Genomic DNA, 24827 nt, shown 5'->3' with positions numbered 1-24827 from the left:
AGGTAGAATACATAGGTGCCTTTCTCCTTTGAAGTCATATTGGTAAAAAATTTTTAGTTTCTCAGAAAGTCAATCAACATGAGTCCTTGTAGATTATGTTGTAGACTAGATCTTCAAGAGAGTTGGTCCAGGAGAGACTGAATACAGCTAGTCCAGGGAACTTGCCAAGCCCCCAGGGAGAGTCCTTTCTGTCATAGGTAGATAGCAATGCTGGTGGGGGTTTTCTTTCCTACAAGCTGAAATATAGCTCCTGCAAGTCTGCAAAGGCCTGCTACTATGGGGATATTTTCTGAGATGAATGTTTCTAGTAACCCGAGACCTCTGTAATTCCTAATTCATTATAGTCAGTTCACTTATTCATTGTCCCATGAATATGAGATACATGATTTCAGTACCATGGAGCTCAACACTTATGATGTCAACTTAAGGAGAAGGCAGAGCCCTACAGTGATGGAACAAAAGCTATTAATCCCTGAAATGGAAATGTGTAATGGCAGCATCTGTATGAATAGCATCTACATACTTATTGTATGTATCACTACTATACATACATGGTCTAGACAAGACGTTATGTATGTGACTTACATAAATACTTCTTTTCCATATTTATGACAATTTTTCCCAAAGGGCAATATTTTTGTGATGTAAAAAGTTTAACTTCTTTGTTTAAAAAAAAAAAACCCTGCTTTTCTACTTGCTGTTAGAAAAGAGAATCTACTGCTTCTTACCAATTTAATCTTTTTTTTTTTATTATTCATGAATCTCTGTTCACTGCCACTGGCATACAAATATTCACATTGACCTTGTTGCTTAATTTCTTGCATTGCAATTGAATAAAAACTTGGACTAAAAGGTCAATTTTAAAATATCCATAATAAATTCCCTGGCTAAAAGTGATCCCAGCAACTTTCTGCACCATTTCTCTTTGCCTCATTATTCACATAGGTTTTCCTGAATTTTAAAGAGTAAAAAATAAAAGAGCAGTGTGTGGCCTGTTGGGACCAAGAAAGTTTTTTTCATGAATAGGGAACTAGTGGCAGAATGAATGGGATTTCTTAAATTAATAGGGTAGCTGAAGTGGAGAATGTCAGCGGGCACTTAGTCTTTTCTATAGAATGGAATGGAAGCTTTTGCAGTATTCTAAGAAGTTCCTTACTTGTAAGCATTTTCATTTGTTTGCTCATAAGGCTATAGTACTGAAAGCCCCATTGTGTTGGAGATAACTGGTTTTTAAATTTTGTAAGATGACACTAAAATTATTGGGTCTATCAAATAAGATGTGGTGGGATAAGGAGGGAAAATTGGCAAAAAAAGACAAGTGAAAGGATGGCCAAAAACAGAGAAGTCTGCATGAATTCTTCAAATGTTAATTACTATTATAAATAAAGGGTATTAATAAAGTGCATTAGTAAGAGTGATTTTTTTTTTTTTTACAAGACAGGCTTTTTGTTGTTACTTTTTGTTTTGTTTTGTTTTGTTTTTTGAAAACAATTTTCCTTGACCTGGCTATCTAGCTGAGGATGACCCAAAACTTGTGATTTTCCTGTCTTCACTCTCAAGTGCTGGAATTACAGGTGTACACCTAGCTTAAATTAAAGTAGGCTTGTTCTTTATAAATAGATTATTCATTATAGAGCAACAAATCAAAATTACAAATAATGAAGTCTAGTGTGGGCAATTCAGTTGGGGACAACATATCTCACTTCATGATCTTAAAATGCTTAAATTAATTTCATATGCTTAATTTGGGGGAACAAGTAGATTTAAATACAAATGAAGATGACATTATCCTTAAGTTGTTAAAAGCAGCATGCATTTTTGTCTTAGTCTCCCTTAGTTAATGACAGCAATCATCCTGTCTTAAACCTCCTCTGTGGTTCCAACTCAGAACAATTTCTCTGTTAACTTCTTTGTTTTTCTGCCTTCTCCCACCAGGCAGAGATAGTCTTCACTCTTATGTCTTTGGTCCTTTTCACCCAAACCACTTGTCCCAAGCTCTGTCATTGTCTGTTTTGTGTCTTTTCCTGTCCTTTATTCACCTGTTTCAGGAAACTTTGTAGTCCTTGGTTGGCCTTCTGATTTTTTTCCTTACCTTTATCAAAATATTTACCTTGGATTAGTGTTTGCAGCCTGGAATTTGCCTTGTAAAAATTATTTCCTTCTTTAGAGAGGAAAGTGAACAATGATTTTAACAGTTCTGTCCAATGTAGAATTAGGATATGTAAGAGAAATATTAGCATAGACAGTTCAGGACCACAGAAGAAAAGGAAACAGGAGGGTGGGGAATGCATGTGCTTTCTCAGTGTGGTGCAGGATGGAGAGTTTCTAGCACAACAGCATATTACATGTCTCCATTGAACTCCTGCAGCAGACAGACCTACTCTAGGAGCAGGAGCTAACAGAGGACAAAGGAAGATGGATGCGCATGTCTTCAAGGGTTTACAGTCTATGAAGGATTCATAATGTTAATCAACTTGACATGAAATCAGTTATTCAGATGGAACACAGAATTTTAGACTTACAATTTTTCATTTTTGCTCCCTCCCTGCAAGTTCTGTCTACTAAACTTTCACAAAATCTTTAGATTTTTTTTCCATTTCTAAAATAAATTGTTGCTAAGGTACAAGTTATAATATTTTACCTCTTTAACTAAACTCCTTCTCAGTATCTGGACTTAGTATTGAACCTTAGAGATTCTGGCTTTCAGGAAGAAGCTAGTCTGTTCTGAAGACTCTTGAGTACAAGGGCAAGTTCAGTGTTTTCCAAATTATTTTTTGGGGTGGACCTAGGTTTTATTTTTGCTGCGCACAAAGCCCTTGCTTTTAGCACACAGGGAACAAGTCCTTGGATATGTTTATTTACCCATTAGCTGTGAGTGAGTGTGATGCTTGCATGGCCTCTTTCCTGGGCTGTCAGCAGAGTGGTTTTGTATACAGTGGGAAAATAACACATTAGCTCTGAGCCAGTGAAGCGTCGTCGATCACATCTGCTTGGATAACTGTTTTGAGATGGATTTGGAGGCTTTGGCTGGGGCTCACCAGAAAAGAAAATTATGACTGATGAGTGAAATCTGCTACAGGAAGGGAAGGGCAAACTTGTGCTACCTATACAGAGCAGAATTTGGCCAGTCCTTATTGAGGGTCTCCTTAGGAAGGAATTGACCTTGCAGCTTAAATTTTCTTCTGTACAAAGAAATACATTTTTAAAATGACATCATTATCATAAATTAAAGAAATTAGTTTATTTTTAGAGTAGGACTCCTATATTTTTATGTATTTTGTTCATTTCCAAGGCATGCTTTTCAAATGCATTTATAAATGCCTTTTAATATAAGTTAAAATTAAAACATACCGAAGGGTTCAGTGTGTATGTGTGTTTCTCTACAGATTGTTATAAGGCTAATATATTCTTTGTGGGTCATGGTCAACAGTTTGAAAGTCACAATTGAAACCATAATAATCATACAACGTTAGGGGAGGGAAGAATCATTTCCTCTTCACTGACTTGGCACATACCATAGGCCTCAGTCATATCAAATCTATGGTTGCTTTATTTCAACAGTTCAGTCAGTGCTCAAGGAGGCCCACGTGTGAGCAGGAGTAGTAAGAAAAGCTGGTTCCACACAGGGCTATGAGAGGTGCAGGCCATACACAGAGAAGCATGAGTCAAAACTAGCACTATAGCTTCACAAACACCAGGCAATGTCCCCACCTCCTTCTCTGAGTTAACCTCCTAGTTTTTAACCCGAGTGAAAACTACTCAGTCCTTTCCCCAGAAATGAAGGAGCAAACTGTATTCCTGGCAGACCTGCACCTGATTCCAACCTACTCCCCTATGACACAACTCACAGTCATGTGCAACTCCAGTTTTTGAAAGTGTGACTGATGTCCGCTTAGACCAAGCTGGTGCTTTGAGTAGCCCAGTGTCATTTTAGGCACCAGTCAATAGATGACAGAAGCTACCAACTGATCAAGGAAGGAAGGAACTGATCTAAGTCAAGGTCCAACAGGCATGAGTTCCTTTCCTAGCAGGCCTGACTTGTATTTTCCCATTATAGCCACAGGCTGCAGGTCAGGTTTTGACTTGAACAGAGACTAAGAGGGAATTCCTTGAAGGGTTGACTTTCACCCATTCATCTGAGCCTTCATCATATGCAGACTCATGTGGCTGCTATTAAACAAAAGGTGAACATTTGTTTAGATGATAGAGTCAGATAGCACACAATGGGAGACTGCCCTTACATAGTTTCAAGGAACAGGAAGATGTCGTTGTAACACCTGCAAGCAGTTCTTCAGTTGTTAGCAGGAACTGGGAATGGTGGCCATTGCTTTGAGATAGTCTCTGAGGTGGACAGCCAATGTTTCTGGCAGGATTCACAAGTGAGAGTCTGGGATAAGTTTCTATACCACATATATTCCAGTGTTTCCATGTTTACCAAGCTTCATTAAAACACAGATGCATGCACAGAAACACACACACTGATGCTTTCAGGTTAAACAAGACATGTACTCTTTGACTGTAAGACAGTAAATACTTTGAATGATGGACATATGTCTTTTGCATGTAATGAATATGCTTCTAGTTATGAATATATTAGCAGTCTGCATAGTGGAAGCTGGAGACATGGCGGAGCCTCTACTTTGCAGTAGTATAGAGTGGTGGGAAAGGAGGATGCTGTGCACTCCGGCTTTGGCCCTATCTCCTTTCCCCTCCTAATTTCAGTTGTGCACGTATTGTTTGAGGCAGCAACTAGACGCTCTGCACAGGCTTTCCTGCTGGAGGTTCTGAGTTAAATGAGTCAGTGAAGGATCTTGGCTGCTCCTCTCTCCTGGCAGACTAGCGTCTGTCTGTTGGGAATGGAAGAGATACATGGGGCCTCTGAGGTCTGCATTTAAACTATGAAGATGCAGATGATCCTAGTCATGGGACTGTCATCAATGTGCTCTTCAAGTGTCTGGCCCCATCTCTTCCTGTTTCTCAAATGTCTTCCTCTACAACTTCTCTTTATCTTCTCTACCCCAGAAGACAGTAGCTCTCTACTGGCTCCTTTTCTCCAGCAATTAGACACCCAGGATGCAAATTATCTTTATTTTTCTCTTTTCTAATTTTTACAAAGTGAAGAATGGTAAGGTAAGCCATGTAATTCTTCTTTTTATAGCTAGAGCAAGAGGAGTCTTAAGTAATGAAATATAAATCATTGGTCCAGGTTGTCTAGAGATGATCTGGTCTCTATATCCATGGAAAAGGTTCGAGGAAGAACTTAATACTACAGCATTGTTATCTGAAGTTAGATCTGAGATTTTAATTATAAAATACACATAGTAATTCACCTTTTGAACAGAAACAATGATTTTGAAAGATTAGTCATATTGAATTACAAGCGATAACATTAAACATTTCTGAGAAACCAACTACAGACATGCACATTGATAACTTTTTATTTGACATTCAGATTTCAGAATCATATATTTGCATAAAATAATAACAATGATTCTAACTATTTCTGTTAAGAACTTGGTATTGATTCAACTGATCCCTTTTCTTCCTCTATTTGTTTTAAGCTTCATACTGTTGTAGCACCAAGAAGACAGTAATATAGTTATTGGATAAATGCAACAAGGTAGGCAGGTTGCCTTAAATCATGGTTTGTTTGGCAAGACACGGTTTAAGAAATGGGACAAGACAGGGTAGGAAGATGAGGGGGGAGCTCATGAAAGAAACATGAGTAAGTTTGAATGCACCAGCAAGCTTAGGCTAAGTCAGGGACTGTGTTATTTACTCTACACCTGCAACACGTTAGCATTTAGAGTTTATACCTGTGGTTCTTTCACACACTCAGTGATTACTTCCTCCCACCATACAGCAGAGAGAGCACGCTGTGTGGACTGGAATGCAGAAACAGGCTTCAGGTGTCAATTCCTCAGCAAGTGGTATTCATTTATCTCCATAGCCACACTAATTTTCTGGTGATGTCAGTAGATATGGTCCCTGAATTAATATTTTGTTTTTTAGTGTGAAGTGTGTTTTCCCTCCAAATTTATTTATTTTTATGTTTATGAGTATTCTATCTGCATGTACACTTGCATTCCATAAGAGGGTATCGGATTCCATTATAGATGGTTGCCAGCTACCATGTAGTTGGTGGGAACTGAATTCAAGACCTCTGGAAGAGTAGCTAGTGCCCCTAACCACTGAGACATCTCTCCTGCCCCTAGTGAGAAATAGGTTAAAAGTGACTGAATTTTCAGGCTTATGATCGATTCCTCAGGCCAAAGCTTTTGAGTGTGTCACAATTTTCATAAGGGCACCGACATTCCTAGAGCTCAGAGAGCGTGCTTTCAAGTTTTCAGGGGTTAATGTTTGAGTGAATCCTGAATTGCCATTTCTCATTTACCCGAAGCCCATGTAGCTGCTTGCTTTTAAACCTAACAATTAAGTCAATGATTCTTATCTTTGAAAAGATGATGTCAAAGTGAACTGGTGCCATTCAATCACAGCACTCGGGGAGATACTGTACATTACAGACCGGAGTCAGATGTTAGGAGCTACTCAGAGGAGACGGCCCTTGTTGTCAGGCACTTAAGGAAGTGCCAGATTCCAAAGCAACACAATACAGCTTCTGGTGCTTCAAAATTAAAAAAAAGAATTTTAAGGTAAATGGACTGATTAATTAAATTAAAATGATCAAAACTGAATTATATAATGTAATGATCCACATTAGCTATATTAGCCATATAATACAGCTTATTTGCTTTGATAGACCATAATTTTTCCCTCAATATAACATTGAGATATCATTTATAGCATTACCTGGGATCTTTAAACACCACCATCTTTATTTTGTGGTGTGGAGGGTTGAACCCAAGGCCTTGTACATGCGCAGCAAGTGCTCTGCCACTCAGCTATACCTTAACCCCAACACCTTGATAGCTCATGGTTCCCCATGGAGAAGTTTACATTTCTGCACACCTATGTGGCTGTTCATGCTGAGCAATGAACCAGTTGGCAGGTAAGGGAAGGCACAGGTACAAGATGGATGCTGCACTGTAGGTTAGCTCTTGATGGCCATGGTCCAGAGGAGTGGGTGGTCAGTTTCCACAGTGACAAGGCCGGACCCATCATAGGTGTTAGAAGTACTGACCAGTGTTCCAAAGCCAAGAACATCATTTGCTGTGGGAGAAAGGAAACAGATTAGTGAAAAGAAACTTTTCACAGTGTATACCAAGTTTGTCAATAACTACCATAACACAGTTGATCACATACTTTGATAGAAGTTATACAGAAGCAGAATGGGGGAAACCCATGGTGTAGGGTTCTCAAAGCAACAACTTCTACAGTGTTCCCTGCCTAGCCTTCTCACAACTTGACACTATTATTTACTGTTTGGGGCTATACATTACTATTGATAATAAATTTCATTAGCATCCCCCTCTTTTTCTTTACTAATTCTAAACTCAAAACACATATCTGTCATGTGCCATTTACTTTCTTGCTTGCCTGGGATAGTTTTATTTTTTGTTGGTACTGAAATAAAATTTTATAAATCCACTAAACTCTATAAGGCACAGTACTAGTCATAGGGGACAGAAAACTAGGTACCCCAAAAAGCATGGGGTTTGGGTGGTTATTTTCGTATCATATGCCATGGTGAGCATGGCTTATGTTCTGGAAAGCTAATGGGAACACAAAGGTCAAAGCGACTTTCAGCTGTGCAATATTGTACAAGTTACATACTTGGCTCAATATGAAGGCAAGGGATAAGATTGCCCTTCAAGCACTTCACTATGGGAGTCAAAGAGTAAGTTTGAGTCATGCAGTTAGTTTGTATATTTATCAACTTCACAGGCATACACATGTAAATGTGCATTTTATTTCCTAACAAGTTAGCACCTGGGCACAAGGTTCTTATTCACAGCACTTCATTTCATCAATGTGATGTCAAAGCGCTCTCTTGCAAATGTCCTTTGATTAACAGGCTTTTCATGGTTAAAATGTGAAGAGAAACATAAAGAGACATAAAGCAGAAACTGCCCTTTCTTTTAAAATCTAACTCTGAAGTTCAGTGCTTGATGGGAACAGTTCCCTTAGAAGGCTCACTCTCCACTAGAGGGGGCCTGCTATCTTCCAGAGGACATCTTGGACATGCAAAGTCAATGTATTGTCAACATTACTACTGCAGCTGATTTTTCTTTATTAAAATTTGTTATTTCCTTTTTGTAGCTGTCAACATCTTTCCTAATGCAAAGGAGAAGCCACCAGGTAGGACTGTCCAGGAATGCAGAGTGACCTTCCTATGAATACTACTGGAACATGCAGTACACTGGGAGAAGCTCCTGTCTCTTCAACTAAAGCTTTCTGAGATATAGTTCATGAATGATGGGGACAAATACACATCAGTATTTGCAGATTCAGACAGGGTTACATGGTGTGGTTTGAGTGGGAGTCATGGTGGGGTTACAGTGGTACACTTGCTAACTCCAAATGATAATAATAATGATAATAATAATAATGATAATCTTGCTTACCAATAAGACTGCTTTCCCCCAAACTGCTTTGTTAGACTCAGCCCAGGACTAGGGGTACAAATTTTTACAAACTTTGTTTTGGGGCTATACAAACTTTTGATATCATTTAATTAATCACAAAGGCAAAAAAGAGTGCTTTAGAATCTCTATAGTGAAGAATTAAGTACACACACAGTCACCTGAAATTAACAAAACATGGGTTTTTTTGTTTGTTTGCTTTTGTTTTTGTCCAGACAGTTCTGGAACTCACTCTGTAGACCAGGCTAGCCTTGGCCTCAAATATCTGCCTGCCTCTGCCTCCTGAGTGCTGGGATACTGCTCAGTGACAGCATATGTTTTAAGTCTAAAAACCAATTAGATGAAAATCCTCGTTTTAACTGAGCTCAAAGGATAATAGCATAAAATTGTTGCTGTGGTTGATAGCTGTGCATGAATTCCTTTCTGATTTTCAGAGTGCTAAGAATTCCAGGCTTTCAGAGGTAGGAAACCATATCATGTATATTTGTTTTTGTAAGATATGATATATCCTAATTAGTTTTCAAATGGAAAAATTGAACTGGCTGTATTAGAACACATAGAAATGAGGCCTTTTCAGAAAACAGTTTAGTGAGCAAGACAACTGTAAGGTAGGTTTTATCCTATAATATTGGCTTTTCCTGCACTGAGTGTGTGAGATAATGTCCCAGTTTACAGAAATTGAACTGAAAGTAGAAACTAACATGAATAAACTGAAAAAGGACAGTCCATTTAAGCTGACAATGTCCTAGGCCTGAGTGGGAGCTGCTAAATGGGCATCCTGTGCACATGAAATCCTTCTCATACTTAGTCTGAGCCATAGGCTAGCGTTTCTGATTCCTTTGGTCACAGAAGCTTCCTTCTGAAATGGGTGGTGGTTACTGCAGAGCTCTTAATCGGTCAAAGTGCTGAGAATGAAGGGATGTTTGAATGCTCAGCCCATGATGGGACATCTGTGTCATCCTCCACCCTCCTACTTTCCTGACCCTACGCTCAGGGAACTTCGTGGAAGAAGGGGTGGTTAGAAGGTAAGAGCTGGAGGAAGGATGTGGGATTGTGTCTTCTGGGCCCTGCCTTCTGCCCACTGCCTCTCCGTATGTCTATGTCAGTAATCTAATTAAACTCAATCTCACACACTCTCTCTCTCTCACAGGCACAGATGACAGGAAAGGAGAAAGGGGACTAACTGGGAGGAGGAGGGTAATGGAGGGGCTAGAAGGGATTAAGAAAAAGTATGGGAGAATATGATTAAAATAAATTATACCCATGTAGCCATGTTATAGTGAAACTCATCACTATATATTATCAATATATACTAATAAAACTCTTTTAAAAACCCAACAAATTTACTATATAATTCAAAGAAAATCATTATTTTGAATACCACAATAAAATCTTTACAGAAAAAAAATTGAGAGACACTTTGGGTTATAACTGGAGTCTCTTCACTCACAAATATCTGAGGATTCAATCTTGGAATACAGAAGAGGTGGAGCACCTCCCTGATCTGTGACACATACCATTATAAATGTTTCAGATTTTAGAGTATATGAATAAATAATGTTACCTTGAGGCTAGATCTCAAGTCATTTTTAACACCATGTACACACAAGCTAATGTTAACTTCATATCTTATGTAGTGTAGTGATTAATTTTTTTTTCCTCTTTTTTTTTTTATATTTTTATTACATATTTTCCTCAATTACATTTCCAATACTATCCCAAAAGTCCCCCATAGCGCCCCCCACTTCCCTACCCACCCATTCCCATTCTTTTGGCCCTGGCATTCCCCTATATTGGGGCATATAAAGTTTGCAAGTCCAATGGGCCTCTCTTTCCATTGATGGCTGACTAGGCCATCTTTCGATACATATGCAGCTAGAGACAAGAGCTCCAGGGTTCTGGTTAGTACATCATGTTGTTCCAACAATAGGGTTGCAGATCCCTTTAGCTCCTTGGGTACTTTCTCTAGCTTCTCCATTGGGAGCCCTGTGATACATCCAATAGCTGACTGTGAACATCCACTCCTGTGTTTGCTAGGCCCCGGCATCGTCTCACAAGAGACAGCTATATTTGGGTCCTTTCAGCAAAATCTTGCTAGTGTATGCAATGGTGTCAGCGTTTAGAAGCTGATTATGGGACGGATCCCTGGATACAGCAGTCTCTAAATGGTCCATCCTTTCATCACAGCTACGAACTTTGTCTCTGTAACTCCTTCCCTGGGTGTTTTGTTCCCAATTCTAAGAAGGTGCACAGTGTCCACACTTTGGTCTTCATTCTTCTTGAGTTTCATGCGTTTATCAAATTGTATCTTATATCTTGGGTATCCTAAGTTTTGGGCTAATATCCACTTATCAATGAATACATATTGTGTGAGTTCTTTTGTGATTGTGTTACTTCACTCAAGATGATGCCCTCCAGGTCCATCCATTTGGCTAGGAATTTCATAAATTCATTCTTTTTAATAGCTGAGTAGTACTCCATTGTGTAAATGTACCATAATTTCTGTATCCATTCCTCTGTTGAGGGACATCTGGGTTCTTTCCAGCTTCTGGCTATTATAAATAGGGCTGCTATGAACATAGTGGAGCATGTGTCCTTTTTACCGGTTGGGACATCTTCTGGATATATGCCCAGGAGAGGTATTGCTGGATCCTCCGGTAGTACTATGTCCAATTTTCTGAGGAACCGCCAGACTGATTTCCAGAGTGGTTGTACAAGCTTGCAATCCCACCAACAATGGAGGAGTGTTCCTCTTTCTCCACATCCTCGCCAGCATCTGCTGTCACCTGAATTTTTGATCTTAGCCATTCTGACTGGTGTGAGGTGGAATCTCAGGGTTGTTTTGATTTGCATTTCCCTGATGATTAAGGATGTTGAACATTTTTTCAGGTGCTTCTCTGCCATTCGGTATTCCTCAAGTGAGAATTCTTTGTTCAGTTCTGAGCCCCATTTTTTAATGGGGTTATTTGATTTTCTGGAGTCCACCTTCTTGAGTTCTTTATATATATTGGATATTAGTCCCTTATCTGATTTAGGATAGGTGAAGATCCTTTCCCAATCTGTTGGTGGTTTTTTTGTCTTATTGATGGTGTCTTTAGCCTTGCAGAAGCTTTGTAGTTTCATGAGGTCCCACTTGTCAATTCTCGATCTTACAGCACAAGCCATTACTGTTCTATTCAGGAATTTTTCCCCTGTGCCCATATCTTCAAGGCTTTTCCCCACTTTCTCCTCTATAAGTTTCAGTGTCTCTGGTTTTATGTGAAGTTCCTTGATCCACTTAGACTTGACCTTAGTACAAGGAGATAGGAATGGATCGATTCGCATTCTTCTACATGTTAACAACCAGTTGTGCCAGCACCATTTGTTGAAAATGCTGTCTTTCTTCCACTGGATGTTTTTAGCTCCCTTGTCGAAGATCAAGTGACCATAGGTGTGTGGGTTCATTTCTGGGTCTTCAATTCTATTCCATTGGTCTATTTGTCTGTCACTATACCAGTACCATGCAGTTTTTATCACAATTGCTCTGTAGTAGAGCTTTAGGTCCGGCATGGTGATTCCGCCAGAGGTTCTTTTATCCTTGAGAAGAGTTTTTGCTATCCTAGGTTTTTTGTTATTCCAGATGAATTTGCAGATTGCACTTTCTAATTCGTTGAAGAATTGATTTGGAATTTTGATGGGGATTGCATTGAATCTGTAGATTGCTTTTGGCAAGATAGCCATTTTTACAATGTAGATCCTGCCAATCCATGAGCATGGGAGATCTTTCCATCTTCTGAGATCTTCTAGAATTTCTTTCTTCAGAGACTTGAAGTTTTTATTATACAGATCTTTCACTTCCTTAGTTAGAGTCACGCCAAGATATTTTATATTATTTGTGACTATTGAGAAGGGTGTTGTTTCCCTAATTTCTTTCTCAGCCTGTTTATTCTTTGTGTAGAGAAAGGCCATTGATTTGTTTGAGTTAATTTTATATCCAGCTACTTCACCGAAGCTGTTTATCAGGCTTAGGAGTTCTCTGGTGGAATTTTTAGGGTCACTTATATATACTATCATATCATCTGCAAAAAGTGATATTTTGACTTCATCTTTTCCAATTTGTATCCCTTTGATCTCCTTTTGTTGTCGAATTGCTCTGGCTAGGACTTCAAGTACAATGTTGAATAGGTATGGAGAAAGTGGACAGCCTTGTCTAGTCCCTGATTTTAGAGGGATTGCTTCAAGCTTCTCACCATTTACTTTGATGTTGGCTACTGGTTTGCTGTAGATTGCTTTTATCATGTTTAGGTATGGGCCTTGAATTCCTGATCTTTCCAAGACTTTTATCATGAATGGGTGTTGGATCTTGTCAAATGCTTTTTCCGCATCTAAGGAGATGACCATGTGGTTTTTGTCTTTGAGTTTGTTTATATACTGGATTACGTTGATGGATTTCCGTATATTGAACCATCCCTGCATCCCTGGGATGAAACCTACTTGGTCAGGATGGATGATTGTTTTGATGTGTTCTTGGATTCGGTTAGCAAGAACTTTATTGAGGATTTTTGCATCAATATTCATAAGGGATATTGGTCTGAAGTTTTCTATCTTTGTTGGGTCTTTTTGTGGTTTAGGTATCAGAGTAATTGTGGCTTCATAGAATGAGTTGGGTAGAGTACCTTCTGTTTCTATTTTGTGGAATAGTTTGTGAAGAACTGGGATTAGATCTTCTTTGAAGGTCTGATAGAACTCTGCACTAAACCCATCTGGTCCTGGGCTTTTTTTAGTTGGGAGACTATTAATGACTGCTTCTATTTCTTTGGGGGATATAGGGCTGTTTAGATCATTAACCTGATCTTGATTCAACTTTGGTACCTGGTATCTGTCTAGGAACTTCTCCATTTCATCCAGGTTCTCCAGTTTTGTTGAGTATAGACTTTGGTAGAAGGATCTGATGGTGTTTTGGATGTCTTCAGGATCTGTTGTTATGTCTCCTTTTTCATTTCTGATTTTGTTAATTAGGATGCTTTCCCTGTGCCCTCTAGTGAGTCTGGCTAAGGGTTTATCTATCTTGTTGATTTTCTCAAAGAACCAGCTCCTTGATTGGTTGATTCTTTGAATAGTTTTTCTTGTTTCCACTTGGTTGATTTCACCCCTGAGTTTGATTATTTCCTGCCGTCTACTCCTCTTGGGTGAATTTGCTTCCTTTTGTTCTAGTGCTTTTAGGTGTGTTGTCAAGCTGCTAATGTGTGCTCTCTCTAGTTTCCTTTTGGAGGCACTCAGAGATATGAGTTTTCCTCTTAGAAATGCTTTCATTGCGTCCCATAAGTTTGGGTATGTTGTGGCTTCATTTTCATTGAACTCTAAAAAGTCCTTAATTTCTTTCTTTATTCCTTCCTTGACCAAGGTATCATTGAGAAGAGTGTTGTTCAGTTTCCACGTGAAGGTTGGCTTTCTATTATTTATTTTGTTATTGAAGATCAGCCTTAGTCCATGGTGATCTGATAGGATGCATGGGACAATTTCAATATTTTTATATCTGTTGAGGCCTGCTTTGTGACCAATTATGTGGTCAATTTTGGAGAAGGTACCATGAGGTGCTGAGAAGAAGGTATATCCTTTTGTTTTAGGATAGAATGTTCTGTAGATATCTGCCAGATCCATTTGATTCATAATTTCTCTTAGTTTCACTGTGTCCCTGTTTAGTTTCTGTTTCCATGATCTGTCCATTGGTGAAAGTGGTGTGTTGAAGTCTCCCACTATTATTGTATGAGGTGCAATGTGTGCTTTGAGCTTTACTAAAGTTTCTTTAATGAATGTGGCTGCCTTTGTATTTGGAGCATAGATATTCAGGATTGATAGTTCCTTTGGAGGATTTTACCTTTGATGAGTATGAAGTGTCCCTCCCTGTCTTTTTTAATGACTTTGGGTTGGAAGTCAATCTTATCAGATATTAGAATGGCTACTCCAGCTTGTTTCTTCATGCCATTTGCTTGGAAAATTGTTTTCCAGCCTTTCATTCTGAGGTAGTGTCTATCCTTTTCTCTGAGATGAGTTTCCTGTAAGCAGCAAAATGTTGGGTCTTGTTTGTGTAGCCAGTTTGTTAGTCTATGTCTTTTTATCGGGGAGTTGAGTCCATTGATATTAAGAGATATTAAGGAAAAGTAATTGTTGTTTCCTGTTATTTTTGTTGTTAAAGTTGGCATTTTGTTCTTGTGGCTGTCTTCTTTTAGGTTTGTTGAGGGATTACCTTCTTGTTGTTTCTAGGGCGTGGTTCCTGTCCTTGTATTGGTTTTTTTCTGTTATTATCCTTTGAAGGGCTGGATTCGTGGAGAGATAATGTGTGAATTTGGTTTTGTCGTGGAATACTTTGGTTTCTCCATCTATGTTAATTGAGAGTTTGGCTGGGTATAGTAGCCTGGGCTGGAATTTGTGTTCTTTTAGTGTCTGTATAACATCCGTCCAGGATCTTCTGGCTTTCATAGTCTCTGGTGAAAAATCTGGTGTAATTCTGATAGGCTTGCCTTTATATGTTACTTGGCCTTTTTCTCTTACTGCTTTTAGTATTCTATCTTTATTTAGAGCATTTGTTGCTCTGATTATTATGTGTCGGGAGGTATTTCTTTTCTGGTCCAGTCTATTTGGAGTTCTGTAGGCTTCTTGTATGTTCATGGGCATCTCTTTCTTTAGATTTGGGAAGTTTTCTTCTATAATTTTGTTGAAGATGTTTGCTGGTCCTTTGAGTTGAAAATCTTCATTCTCATCCACTCCTATTATCCGTAGGTTTGGTCTTCTCATTGCGTCCTGTATTTCTTGGATGTTTTGAGTTAGGATCTTTTTGCATTTTACATTTTCCTTGATTGTTGTGCCGATGTTCTCTATGGAATCTTCTGCACCTGAGATTCTCTCTTCCATCTCTTGTATTCTGTTGCTGATGCTCGTATCTATGGTTCCAGATTTCTTTCCTAGGGTTTCTATCTCCAGTGTTGCCTCATTTTGGGTTTTCTTTATTGTGTCTACTTCCCTTTTTAGGTCTAGTATGGTTTTGTTCATTTCCATCATCTGTTTGGATGTGTTTTCCTGTTTTTCTGTAAGGACTTCTACCTGTTTGATTATGTTATCGTGTTTTTCTTTAAGGATTTGTAACTCTTTAGCAGTGTTCTCCTGCAATTCTTTAAGGGATTTTTGTGCTTTCTCTTTATTGTCTTCTGCCTGTTTAGCAGTGTTCTCCTGCATTTCTTTAAGTGTGTTATTAAAGTCCTTCTTGAAGTTCTCTATCATTATCAGGAGATATGCTTTTAAATCCGTGTCTAGCTTTTCCGGTGTGTTGGGGTGCCCTGGACTGGGCGAAGTGGGGGTGCTGGGTTCTGATGATGGTGAGTGGTCTTGGTTTCTGTTAGTAAGATTATTACGTTTACCTTTCGCCATCTGGTAATCTCTGGGGTTAGTTGTTATCGTTGTCACTGTTTAAAGATTGGAGCAGAAGCTGTGTTCCACTCACCAGCAGTCTCTAAATCCTGTGGCGGGGGTCGTGGGTAGCTGATGGTACCCCGGTGCTGGTCCAGCCGGAAGAGGCCTGTGGTCCTACACAGGCCGTTTTTCTGCTTCCCTAACTAATGCAGTCTCTGGTCCCGCGTGCAATTGGATTGGAGCAGAAGCTGTGTTCCACTCTCCAGAAGTCTTAAGATCCTGTGGTGGGTGTTGTGGGTAGCTGGTGAGTGTCAGCAGACCCTGCGCCCCAGCTGCCCCGGTGCTTTTCTGACCAGAAGAGGGTTGTGGCCCTATGTAGGCCGGATTTCTCTCTCCCCAACCAGAGCAGTCTCAGGTCCCGCGTGATTGGACTGGAACAGAAGCTGTGTTCCACTCACCAGCAGTCCCAAAATCCTGAGGCGGGGGTCGTGGGTAGCTGGCGGGTGTCAGGCAACCCTGCGCTCCCGCTACCCCGGTGCTGATCTGGCCGGATGAGGCCTGTGGCCCTACTCAGGCCGGTTTCTGCTTCCCTAACTAATGCAGTCTCAGGTCCCGCGCAATTGGATTGGAGCAGAAGCTGTGTTCCACTCACCAGCAGTCCCAAAATCCTGCGGCGGGGGTCGTGGGTAGCTGGCGGGTGTCAGGCAACCCTGTGCTCCCGCTACCCCGGCGCTGATCTGGCCGGATGAGGCCTGTGGCCCTACTCAGGCTGGTTTCTGCTTCCCTAACTAATGCAGTCTCAGGTCCCGCGCAATTGGATTGGAGCAGAAGCTGTGTTCCACTCACCAGCAGTCCCAAAATCCTGTGGCGGGGGTCGTGGGTAGCTGGCGGGTGTCAGGCAACCCTGCGCTCCTGCTACCCTGGCGCTGATCTGGCCGGATCTAGTGATTAATTTTAACTCTTGCCTGTCACACAATGGCAGATGTAGAACTGTCCACTGCTGGTGTCCTGTGTGCAGACAACAAGTTTTAAATTATGGAGGGAGTATTTTGGATCTTTAGATTAGGGATGCTCATCCTAAAAAAGAAATTGGCAGAAACTGTGAGCTTCATGTGTGCTGGAGAAAAACTACTTTCTTATTTTCACTCTAGAGAACTTGTCTAGAACAAGGCTGAGGTTTTAGACCATTTAGAATCAAGTTCAGATAGTCTTCTCTCAGGGCTGCTGAGTACAGGGAGCCATACAGAGCTGCAGTAATCAAACCAGTCATTCAGATGAGGTCCTGATTCTAACAAAGGACAAGAATAAAGCACACAATGGGATTACAAGCAACCATAGCACCTGGGCTTGGCTTCTGTGTAAATGTAAACACTACATCTCCTCTATTCTTTTTCACCCATCTTCCTCACCTGTACTGATGACCGGTTGTTGGGCTGGCCTGACCACATAGACTAGTTGAGCTCCCATTCTAGTGAAATTTTACAGGTGATACAAATGGGTGTTGGCTGAGGCTAAGTTTAACTTTTGGGTTGCATATTGTGAGAACTAGACATCAGAAACACAAGAAACATTCTCATAAACATTCTGGTTTTCACCTTCTGTCCAAGTTCTTTCAGGTGTAAGGATGAGAACCAGGAGCTTGCAGAGAAAAAGTTTGTCTGTGTCAAAACAGCATAGATCCTTTCATTGGGAGGACAGAAGGGTAGACCCAAGTTCAAAGGCCAGCTCTCCCATTTACTAACTAACTGAGCTGAGTTATTTATTGTGGGCTCAGTTTCCTTAAGTGCAGAATGTGAATTAGCAGTCCTGGCTCCACAGGTGTGGTTTATAGAATGCAGGATCAGATATCTAACATAAAATAAGTACTCAGGAAATTGTCACCTCATTTTATTTTCTCTGGCTATTCTCCTTAAAGAACAGGTTAGGGTTGCCCGTTATAATGAGAAGAGATGGGTATAATGATTTGAGCAGTATGAAATACAAGTTATTAGAATATAGATGGCTGGGTTGAATGAGGTAAACTCTTACCTTGTTAAAGCTGGCTTCTGTGAATACCACTTAGGTCATGCATGTGTATGCCTTTGTTTTCTACACACAACTGTATGTATGTGAATATGTGAGATCTACATGTGTGGATTCAAACAACCATGGGTTGAACATTTTGGGAGAACACATCTTTATCCTAGACATATACAGACTATTTATTCTTAGAATTATTTCTTGAAAAGTATAGTTACGAAAACAACTTGTATTGTATTTATATTATAAAAGATACTATAAGCATTCTATGCCTTGCTGATTTCCGCCAAACTGATTTCTAGTTTACTTAAGGAATATGAAGGGTATGTATCAATTGCGTGCAAATGCTGTGTGAAGGGGATTGAGGACTTTTATTATATAGTACTCAGAAGAGCCCTGAGACCAGCCAGCATGGGCATGGAGGGATAATGCCATTTATCAGAGTTTGGATGCAGCAGGTACCACAGACTAAAGAGATTAGGTGTCTCCTAATGGTCTCATGTTTTTGTAAAAGTGACAAGACAGGACAAATTCAATCATATGTCATTCCATGAGAATTGTGTCTCCTAGTCTAGGCCCTCCCCCTCCCCCTGCTCCCCAACCCACCCACTCCTGCTTCCTGGCCCTGGCATTCCACTATACTGGGGCATAGAATCTTCAAATGACCAAGGGCCTCTCCTCCCATCTCTTCTGCTACATATGCAGCTAGAGACATGAGCTCTGGGGGTTCTGGTTAGTTCACATTGTTGTTTCTCCTATAGGGCTGTAGATCCCTTCAGCTCCTTGGATACTTTCTCTAGCTCCTTTATAGGGGAATCCTGTGTTTCATCCAATAGATGACTGTGAGCATCCACTTCTGTATTTGCCAGGCACTGGCATAGCCTCACAAGAGACAGCTATAGCAGAGTCCTGCCAGCAAAATCTTGTTGGCATCCACAATAGTGTCTGGGTTTGGTGGTTGTTTATGGGATGGATCCCCAGGTGGTGCAGTCTCTGGATGGTCCTTCCTTTCAGTCTCAGCTCCGAACTTTGTCTCTGTAACTCCTTCCATGGGTATTTTGTTCCGCCTTCTAAGAAGGCTCAAAGTAGCCACACTTTGGTCTTCCTTCTTCCTGAGTTTCATGTGTTTTGTAAATTGTATCTTGGGTATTCTAAGTTTCTGGGCTAATATCCACTTATTAGTGAGTGCATATCATGTGTGTTCTTTTATGATTGGGTTACCTCACTCAGGATGATATCTTCCAGATCCACCCATTTGTCTAAGAATTTCATAAATTCATTGTTTTTAATAGCTGAGTAAAACTCCATTGTGTAAATGTACCACATTTTCTGTATCCATTCCTCTGTTGAGGGACATCTGACTTCTTTCCAGCTTCTGGCTATTATAAATAAAGCTGCTATGAACATAGTGGAGCATGTGTCCTTATTACATGTTGGAGCATCTTCTGGGTATATGCCCAGGAGTGGTATTGCTGGATCCTCCAGTATAACTATGTCCAATTTTCTGAGGATCCGCCAAACTGATTTCTAGAGTGGTTGTACAAGCTTGAAGTCCCAGCAGCAATGGAGGAGTGTTCCTCTTTCTCCACATCCTTGCCAGTATCTGCTGTCACCTGAGTTTTTGATCTTAACCATTAAGACTGGTGTGAGGTGGAATCTCAGAGTTGTCTTGATTTGTATTTCCCTGATGATTAAGGATGTTGAACATTTTTTCAGGTGCTTCTCAATCATTCAGTATTCCTCAGTTGAGAATTCTTTGTTTAGCTCCGTACCCCATTTTTTAATATGGTTGTTTGGTTTTCTGGAGTCCAACTCCTTGAATACTTTATATATATATATTGGATATTAGCCCCCACCCCATCAGATTTAGGATTGGCATAGATCTTTTCCCAATCTGTTGGTTGCCTTTTGATTTTATTGACAGTGTCCTTTGCCTTACAGAAGCTTTGCAATTTTATGAGGTCCCATTTGTCAATTCTTGATCTTACAACACAAGCCATTGGTATTCTGTTTAGGAATTTTTCCCCTGTGTCCATATCTTCGAGGCTCTTCCCCACCGTTTCCTCTGTAAGTTTCAGTGTCTCTGATTTTTTTTTTTTTTTTTTTTTTGTGTCTCTGATTTTATGTGGAGTTCCTTGATCTACTTAGACTTGTGCTTTGTACAAGGAGTTAAGAATGGATCAATTCACATTCTTCTACATGCTAACCACCAGCATGAGCCAGCATCATTTGTTGAAAATGCTGTCTTTTTTCTACTGGATAGTTTTATGTGTACTCCTTTTAAGGCACTGTCTATTCCTTCTCCTCTTCCTCACATCTGATCAAGCCATCCCTATGGGAAAGAATACCTGATGCTGGACTCTAATTGCAACACGGATAGCTATCCAATGAAAAAAAAAGCAAAATACCTCCCTTGACCTAGCCACACATCTTGGCATAGCAGTTAGGACTCTCTATCACCTGGCTCTTTCTTTCTTTCTTTCTTTCTTTCTTTCTTTCTTTCTTTCTTTCTTTCTTTCTTTCTTTCTTTCTTTCTTTTTTTTTCGAGACAGGGTTTCTCTGTGTAGCCCTGGCTGTCCTGGAACTCACTCTGTAGACCAGGCTGGCCTCGAACTCAGAAATCCGCCTGCCTCTGCCTCCCAAGTGTTGGGATTAAAGGCGTGCGCCACCACGCCCGGCACCTAGCTATTTCTTACCTACTTGCCAGCCATTCTCTAGAGCTGTCTGTTCCTTGAGTAAGTCAACATTTCCCATTTTTATGGAAAATTTTGGACCCCCCCCCCAAGGAAGTCTGCAAATTGGATGCACACAGACTGATTTCACAGGTCCTGCTTTTGCCTGTATTACTCATTCTCCACCCTACAGTGAGTAAGTTAACAGTGGTTTGTCTGGTTGAAAAGGATGTGGTTCCCTCTGTAGAACACACTTGGCATTAGATGCTGACTATTTAGAATCTTAGTTCAGGGCATTAAAAAGTACCCGATGAGCCTGAAGCATCCTGTTCCAAAAATAAGAAAATGATCCAAAAACCTGTTTAGACATGTTACAAGGACAGAGTAGCTGGGGCGATTTGAGGTAGAAAAGAATGTTTAGGGAAATGTACACCAATACATTTAATAAAGAAGCCCCAAAGATAGGAGGAGAGAAGAAAATCTCTTTACAGAAGAATGTCAACTCTAAGGAAGAGTGACAGAAAGTCACTATTTTGCAGCAGGCAGTGTAATAACTGGGTCAGGCGAAACCATTAGTGTTAAGTCACCAGCTGAAATGATGTTGGCAAGCGGATGATCACAGTATCAAAGTGCCACTCCTGTGTTGTTGTCAATTTCAGAAGAACAAAGGGAAAAGCCTGATCTCGGGACCTTCAGATCTTAGCCAGATGATCAATGATCAAGCAGCATCAGTAATAAAAGGACAAACAGTGTTTACGTGCCTCCTGAGCTGATGCTAAGGAGGGATGAAGTACAATGTGTTACTTTTTGCTTCAAAATGCTTGACCTGAATCCAAAAATGGATAATGAAACAGATAAGTACTAATTGTGGGTGGTGAAGAAATTAGCTGCCAGGACACTTCAAAATCATGTCATGAACCCCCAAACTAGTGGAGAGACTTCTCTGGTTCAGCAAAGCAAACAGTCATGTCAATTAAAGACAACACATCATTTTTTAAAAGTAGGTTTAATATTTAAAACACTTGAAAAAAAGCAATTGGACATATGTATGCAAACGGTCTGAGTACCTCTGTTCTATCAGTGTATACTTTGGGGGCAGTGCTAATGTGGGAAGATGTACTGGTCCTCAGGAGATTGGAGGTAGCAAGACCATGGGGTAGCATGGAAGCACTGCCCTCTTTTCACCTGTTTCTGCATAAGCTAAGTCAAGTCAACGACACGGCTTCTGATTGATTTGCACTAAGACCATTATGAATTGAAGAAAATTTGTCTGATTCAGACAGAGGTTGTGTACCAGAGATTCAGCCTCTGAGAGGAGCTCCAGCAAAGTAAGCACACAGCCTGGGATGAAGCAATGGATGAACCTGCTGTTGGCACACTGAAGCTGTCCAAGCACAGCCTTTGCTTACACTCTGATGTAAAAGGGTCTTGATATTAACCTGCATTTTCCAGAAGAACCCCCTACGCTGTGACAATGGTAAGTGAAACTTACCCTTATACTGGCCTCTGATAATAGTCACAGTGGGCTTTCCCTCTGAACCTTATCTCCCCAAACTCTGACCACTGGAGGTTTCCTGAGGCCAGCACTCAGCCCCTTTCAGCCTAACAAGGAATCTTCATGCATGAAAGCAAGGAATACACTGCCCTTCACCTCTCAGTAGCTGCAAGCCTCCTCCACTCATCTGTGCACTTAGCTGTCACACATCCACGCAACCCTGCAAGAGGCCTGGTGGGTGCCCGGGGCTTCAGATGCTCAACCACTAATTAATTAATTTTAATTCTTACTTCTATTCAGCCTGCTATCCCAAAACACAATTAGACCAGAGAAGTTCTGCTATTTGTTGGAATCACAACTAATTATACCAGTTTGAATCTCTCTTCCAAGATCAATACTTTCCAATGCTTAGATCTGCGTAAAATAAGCAAAAAACATAATTTTTTGTTAAAACATATTCCCCAATATGTTACATCAATAGTGTATTCTATTCAGGGCAGGCTCTCCAGAAGTTAAGGAGATAATTAGGGCTGCTTTTAGAAATAAAGAAAAGACTATTGGGTTTATAGGACAAAAAGGACAGTCCATGTCCATAAAATGTGACCAGTTTGCATTAATTATTTGGGTTAAGCTGTCTAAAACTGCCTGGAAATCTTCATTGTGTGCATAGAGAGCACTACAAAAGGACTGCTGTCCTGCACTCAGCATCTGGGAATCAGCACAGCTTCCTGTGGTCACTAGTAAGCTGGAAACTCTCCACACCAATATGAGAAGTATGACAGCATACAGCAAAGGTGATGTCCAGGCCCAGGCTCTCATCCCAGGGTGCCTGGCTGGAGAACAGTGCAGGGAGGCTGGGCCTTGGTACCACCCGGGAGAACGGAGAGCCCAACCTTCCCTTCTATTACCCTCATATCCCTTGAGTTTTGTGGGGAAAATCCTCAGGCGATCTCAGCATCCACTTAGAAGATGCCAATAATATCTGCCACTGTAATTTCTCACACTGTAAGGTGAAGACGAATGAGTTAATGCCTGCACACAGCTCTGATTTCTCTGGAAAAGCACAGAAATTCTGCAATATAGCATCATTTCATCCACACAAGGAGGCCTTGAAGTCACATTTGCTTCCATCTTTCAAATGTCAACTGAGATTATTATGAGTATATCAAAAAATCCAAATGGCACAGAAAAGTGAAGAAAGATGGGACGATGTGTGGGAGCACAGAATGAATGCACAAAGGCAAGTCTACAGCTGATGTCTAACCCCACTAAGTGAAGGAGGCAGAAGTCCTGCTCTTTAGGATTTAATAATAAAGCCAACTAACCCCACACAGGCAAACAAGAAACCACCAGCATCAGTATTTGGGTGAAGAGAGAGTTCCAAAGGACTATTAGTGCAGAATGTTAACTATCTCCTCAGGTCACAGCAATGAGAGAAGGGAGAGGAAAATGTGAGACAATCTTGTGAAAAGCTAACACAAAGCAAACTTATCTGACAGAGATTTTGCTTGAACTAATCTATTTACCTGGCCCTCCAGCAGCCTAGTATGCCTCACGGTGGTGATGGCCTGGCTGCCTAACTAGAAGGCTAGATCTCAGGAGCCTAGAGCACCTGCTATCACTGATTCCTTGCAGGCAAACGGGCTTATGTTATGTAGTGACAGCATCTGGATTAAGTTTTTTCTGTGGGGAACATGAAAATATGGAAGTTGTGAAAGTCAGTGTTCTACTCTGGCTTGAGAAGTGACAAAAAGTAAATGCAGAAATAAAGTTATGTGGTCTTTTTTTTCTGGTTTTATTTATTTATTTTTATTAGATATTTTCTTTACATTTCAAATGTTATCCCCTTTCCTGGTTTCCCCTCTGGAAACCCCTTGTCCCCTTACCCCTTCCTCTGCTCACCAACATACCAATTCCTGCTTCCTGGTCCTGGCCATTCCACTATACTGGGGCATCAAGCATTCACAGGACCAAGGGCCTCTCCTCCCATTGATGTCTGCCGACAAGGCCATCCTCTGCTACATATGCAGCTGGAGCCATGAGTTCCACCATGTGTATTCTTTGGTTGGTGGTTTAGTCCCTGGGAGCTCTGGGGGTACTGGTTAGTTCATATTGTTGTTACTCCTATGGGGCTGCAAACACCTTCAGCTCCTTGGGTACTTTCTCTAGCTCCTTCATTGGGGACCCTGTGCTCAGTCCAATGGATGGCAGTGAGCATTCACTTCTGTATTTGTCAGTCACTGGCAAAGCCTCTCAGGAGACAGGTCTATCAGGCTCCTGTCAGTAAAATCTTGTTGGCATCCATAATAGTGTCTGGGTTTGGTGTTTGTATATGGGATGGATCTCCAGGTGGGGCAGTCTCTGCATGGTCATTCCTTCAGTCTTTGCTCCACATGTTGTCTCTGTAACTCCTTCCATGGGTATTTTGTTCCCCCTTCTAAGAAGGATCAAAGTAGCCACACTTTGGTCTTCCTTCTTCTTGAGTTTCATGTGGTTTGTGAATTTTATCTTGGGTATTCTAAGCTTCTGGGCTAATATCCATTTATCAGTGAGTGCATATCATGTGTGCTCCTTTGTGACTGGGTTACTTTACTCAGGATGATATTTTCTAGTTCCATCCATTTGCCTAAGAATTTCATAAATTCATTGTTTTTAATAGCTGCATAGTACACCATTGTGTAAATGTACCTCAGTTTCTGTATGCATTCCTCT

General features: G+C 40.6%; 1 protein-coding gene across 5 annotated transcripts in view; it reads right to left on the bottom strand.

Annotated features, from left to right (window-relative positions):
* Nucleotides 1-4973: 4973 nt before the first annotated feature.
* Nucleotides 4974-24827, bottom strand: part of Tpk1 (thiamin pyrophosphokinase 1) — a 328195-nt gene continuing 308341 nt past the window's right edge. For 2 of the 5 annotated variants that reach the window (XM_021164683.2, XM_021164682.3), the window contains one exon: nt 4983-7170. In XM_021164683.2, the coding sequence (XP_021020342.1) occupies nt 7052-7170 (119 nt within the window). In that variant the 3' untranslated portion in view covers nt 4983-7051. Of the gene's footprint in view, nt 7171-24827 lie in introns of all 5 variants that reach the window. The other 3 variants (XM_085840651.1, XM_085840653.1, XM_085840652.1) reach the window with 3 other exon arrangements.

The sequence above is a fragment of the Mus caroli genome, unplaced genomic scaffold, assembly GCF_978045245.1.
Source record: "Mus caroli unplaced genomic scaffold, Mus_caroli_1 scaffold_7, whole genome shotgun sequence".
NCBI lineage: Eukaryota > Metazoa > Chordata > Mammalia > Rodentia > Muridae > Mus > Mus caroli.
Note: the sequence above shows the minus strand (reverse complement) of the source record. Positions and strands in the feature narration are given on the sequence as shown.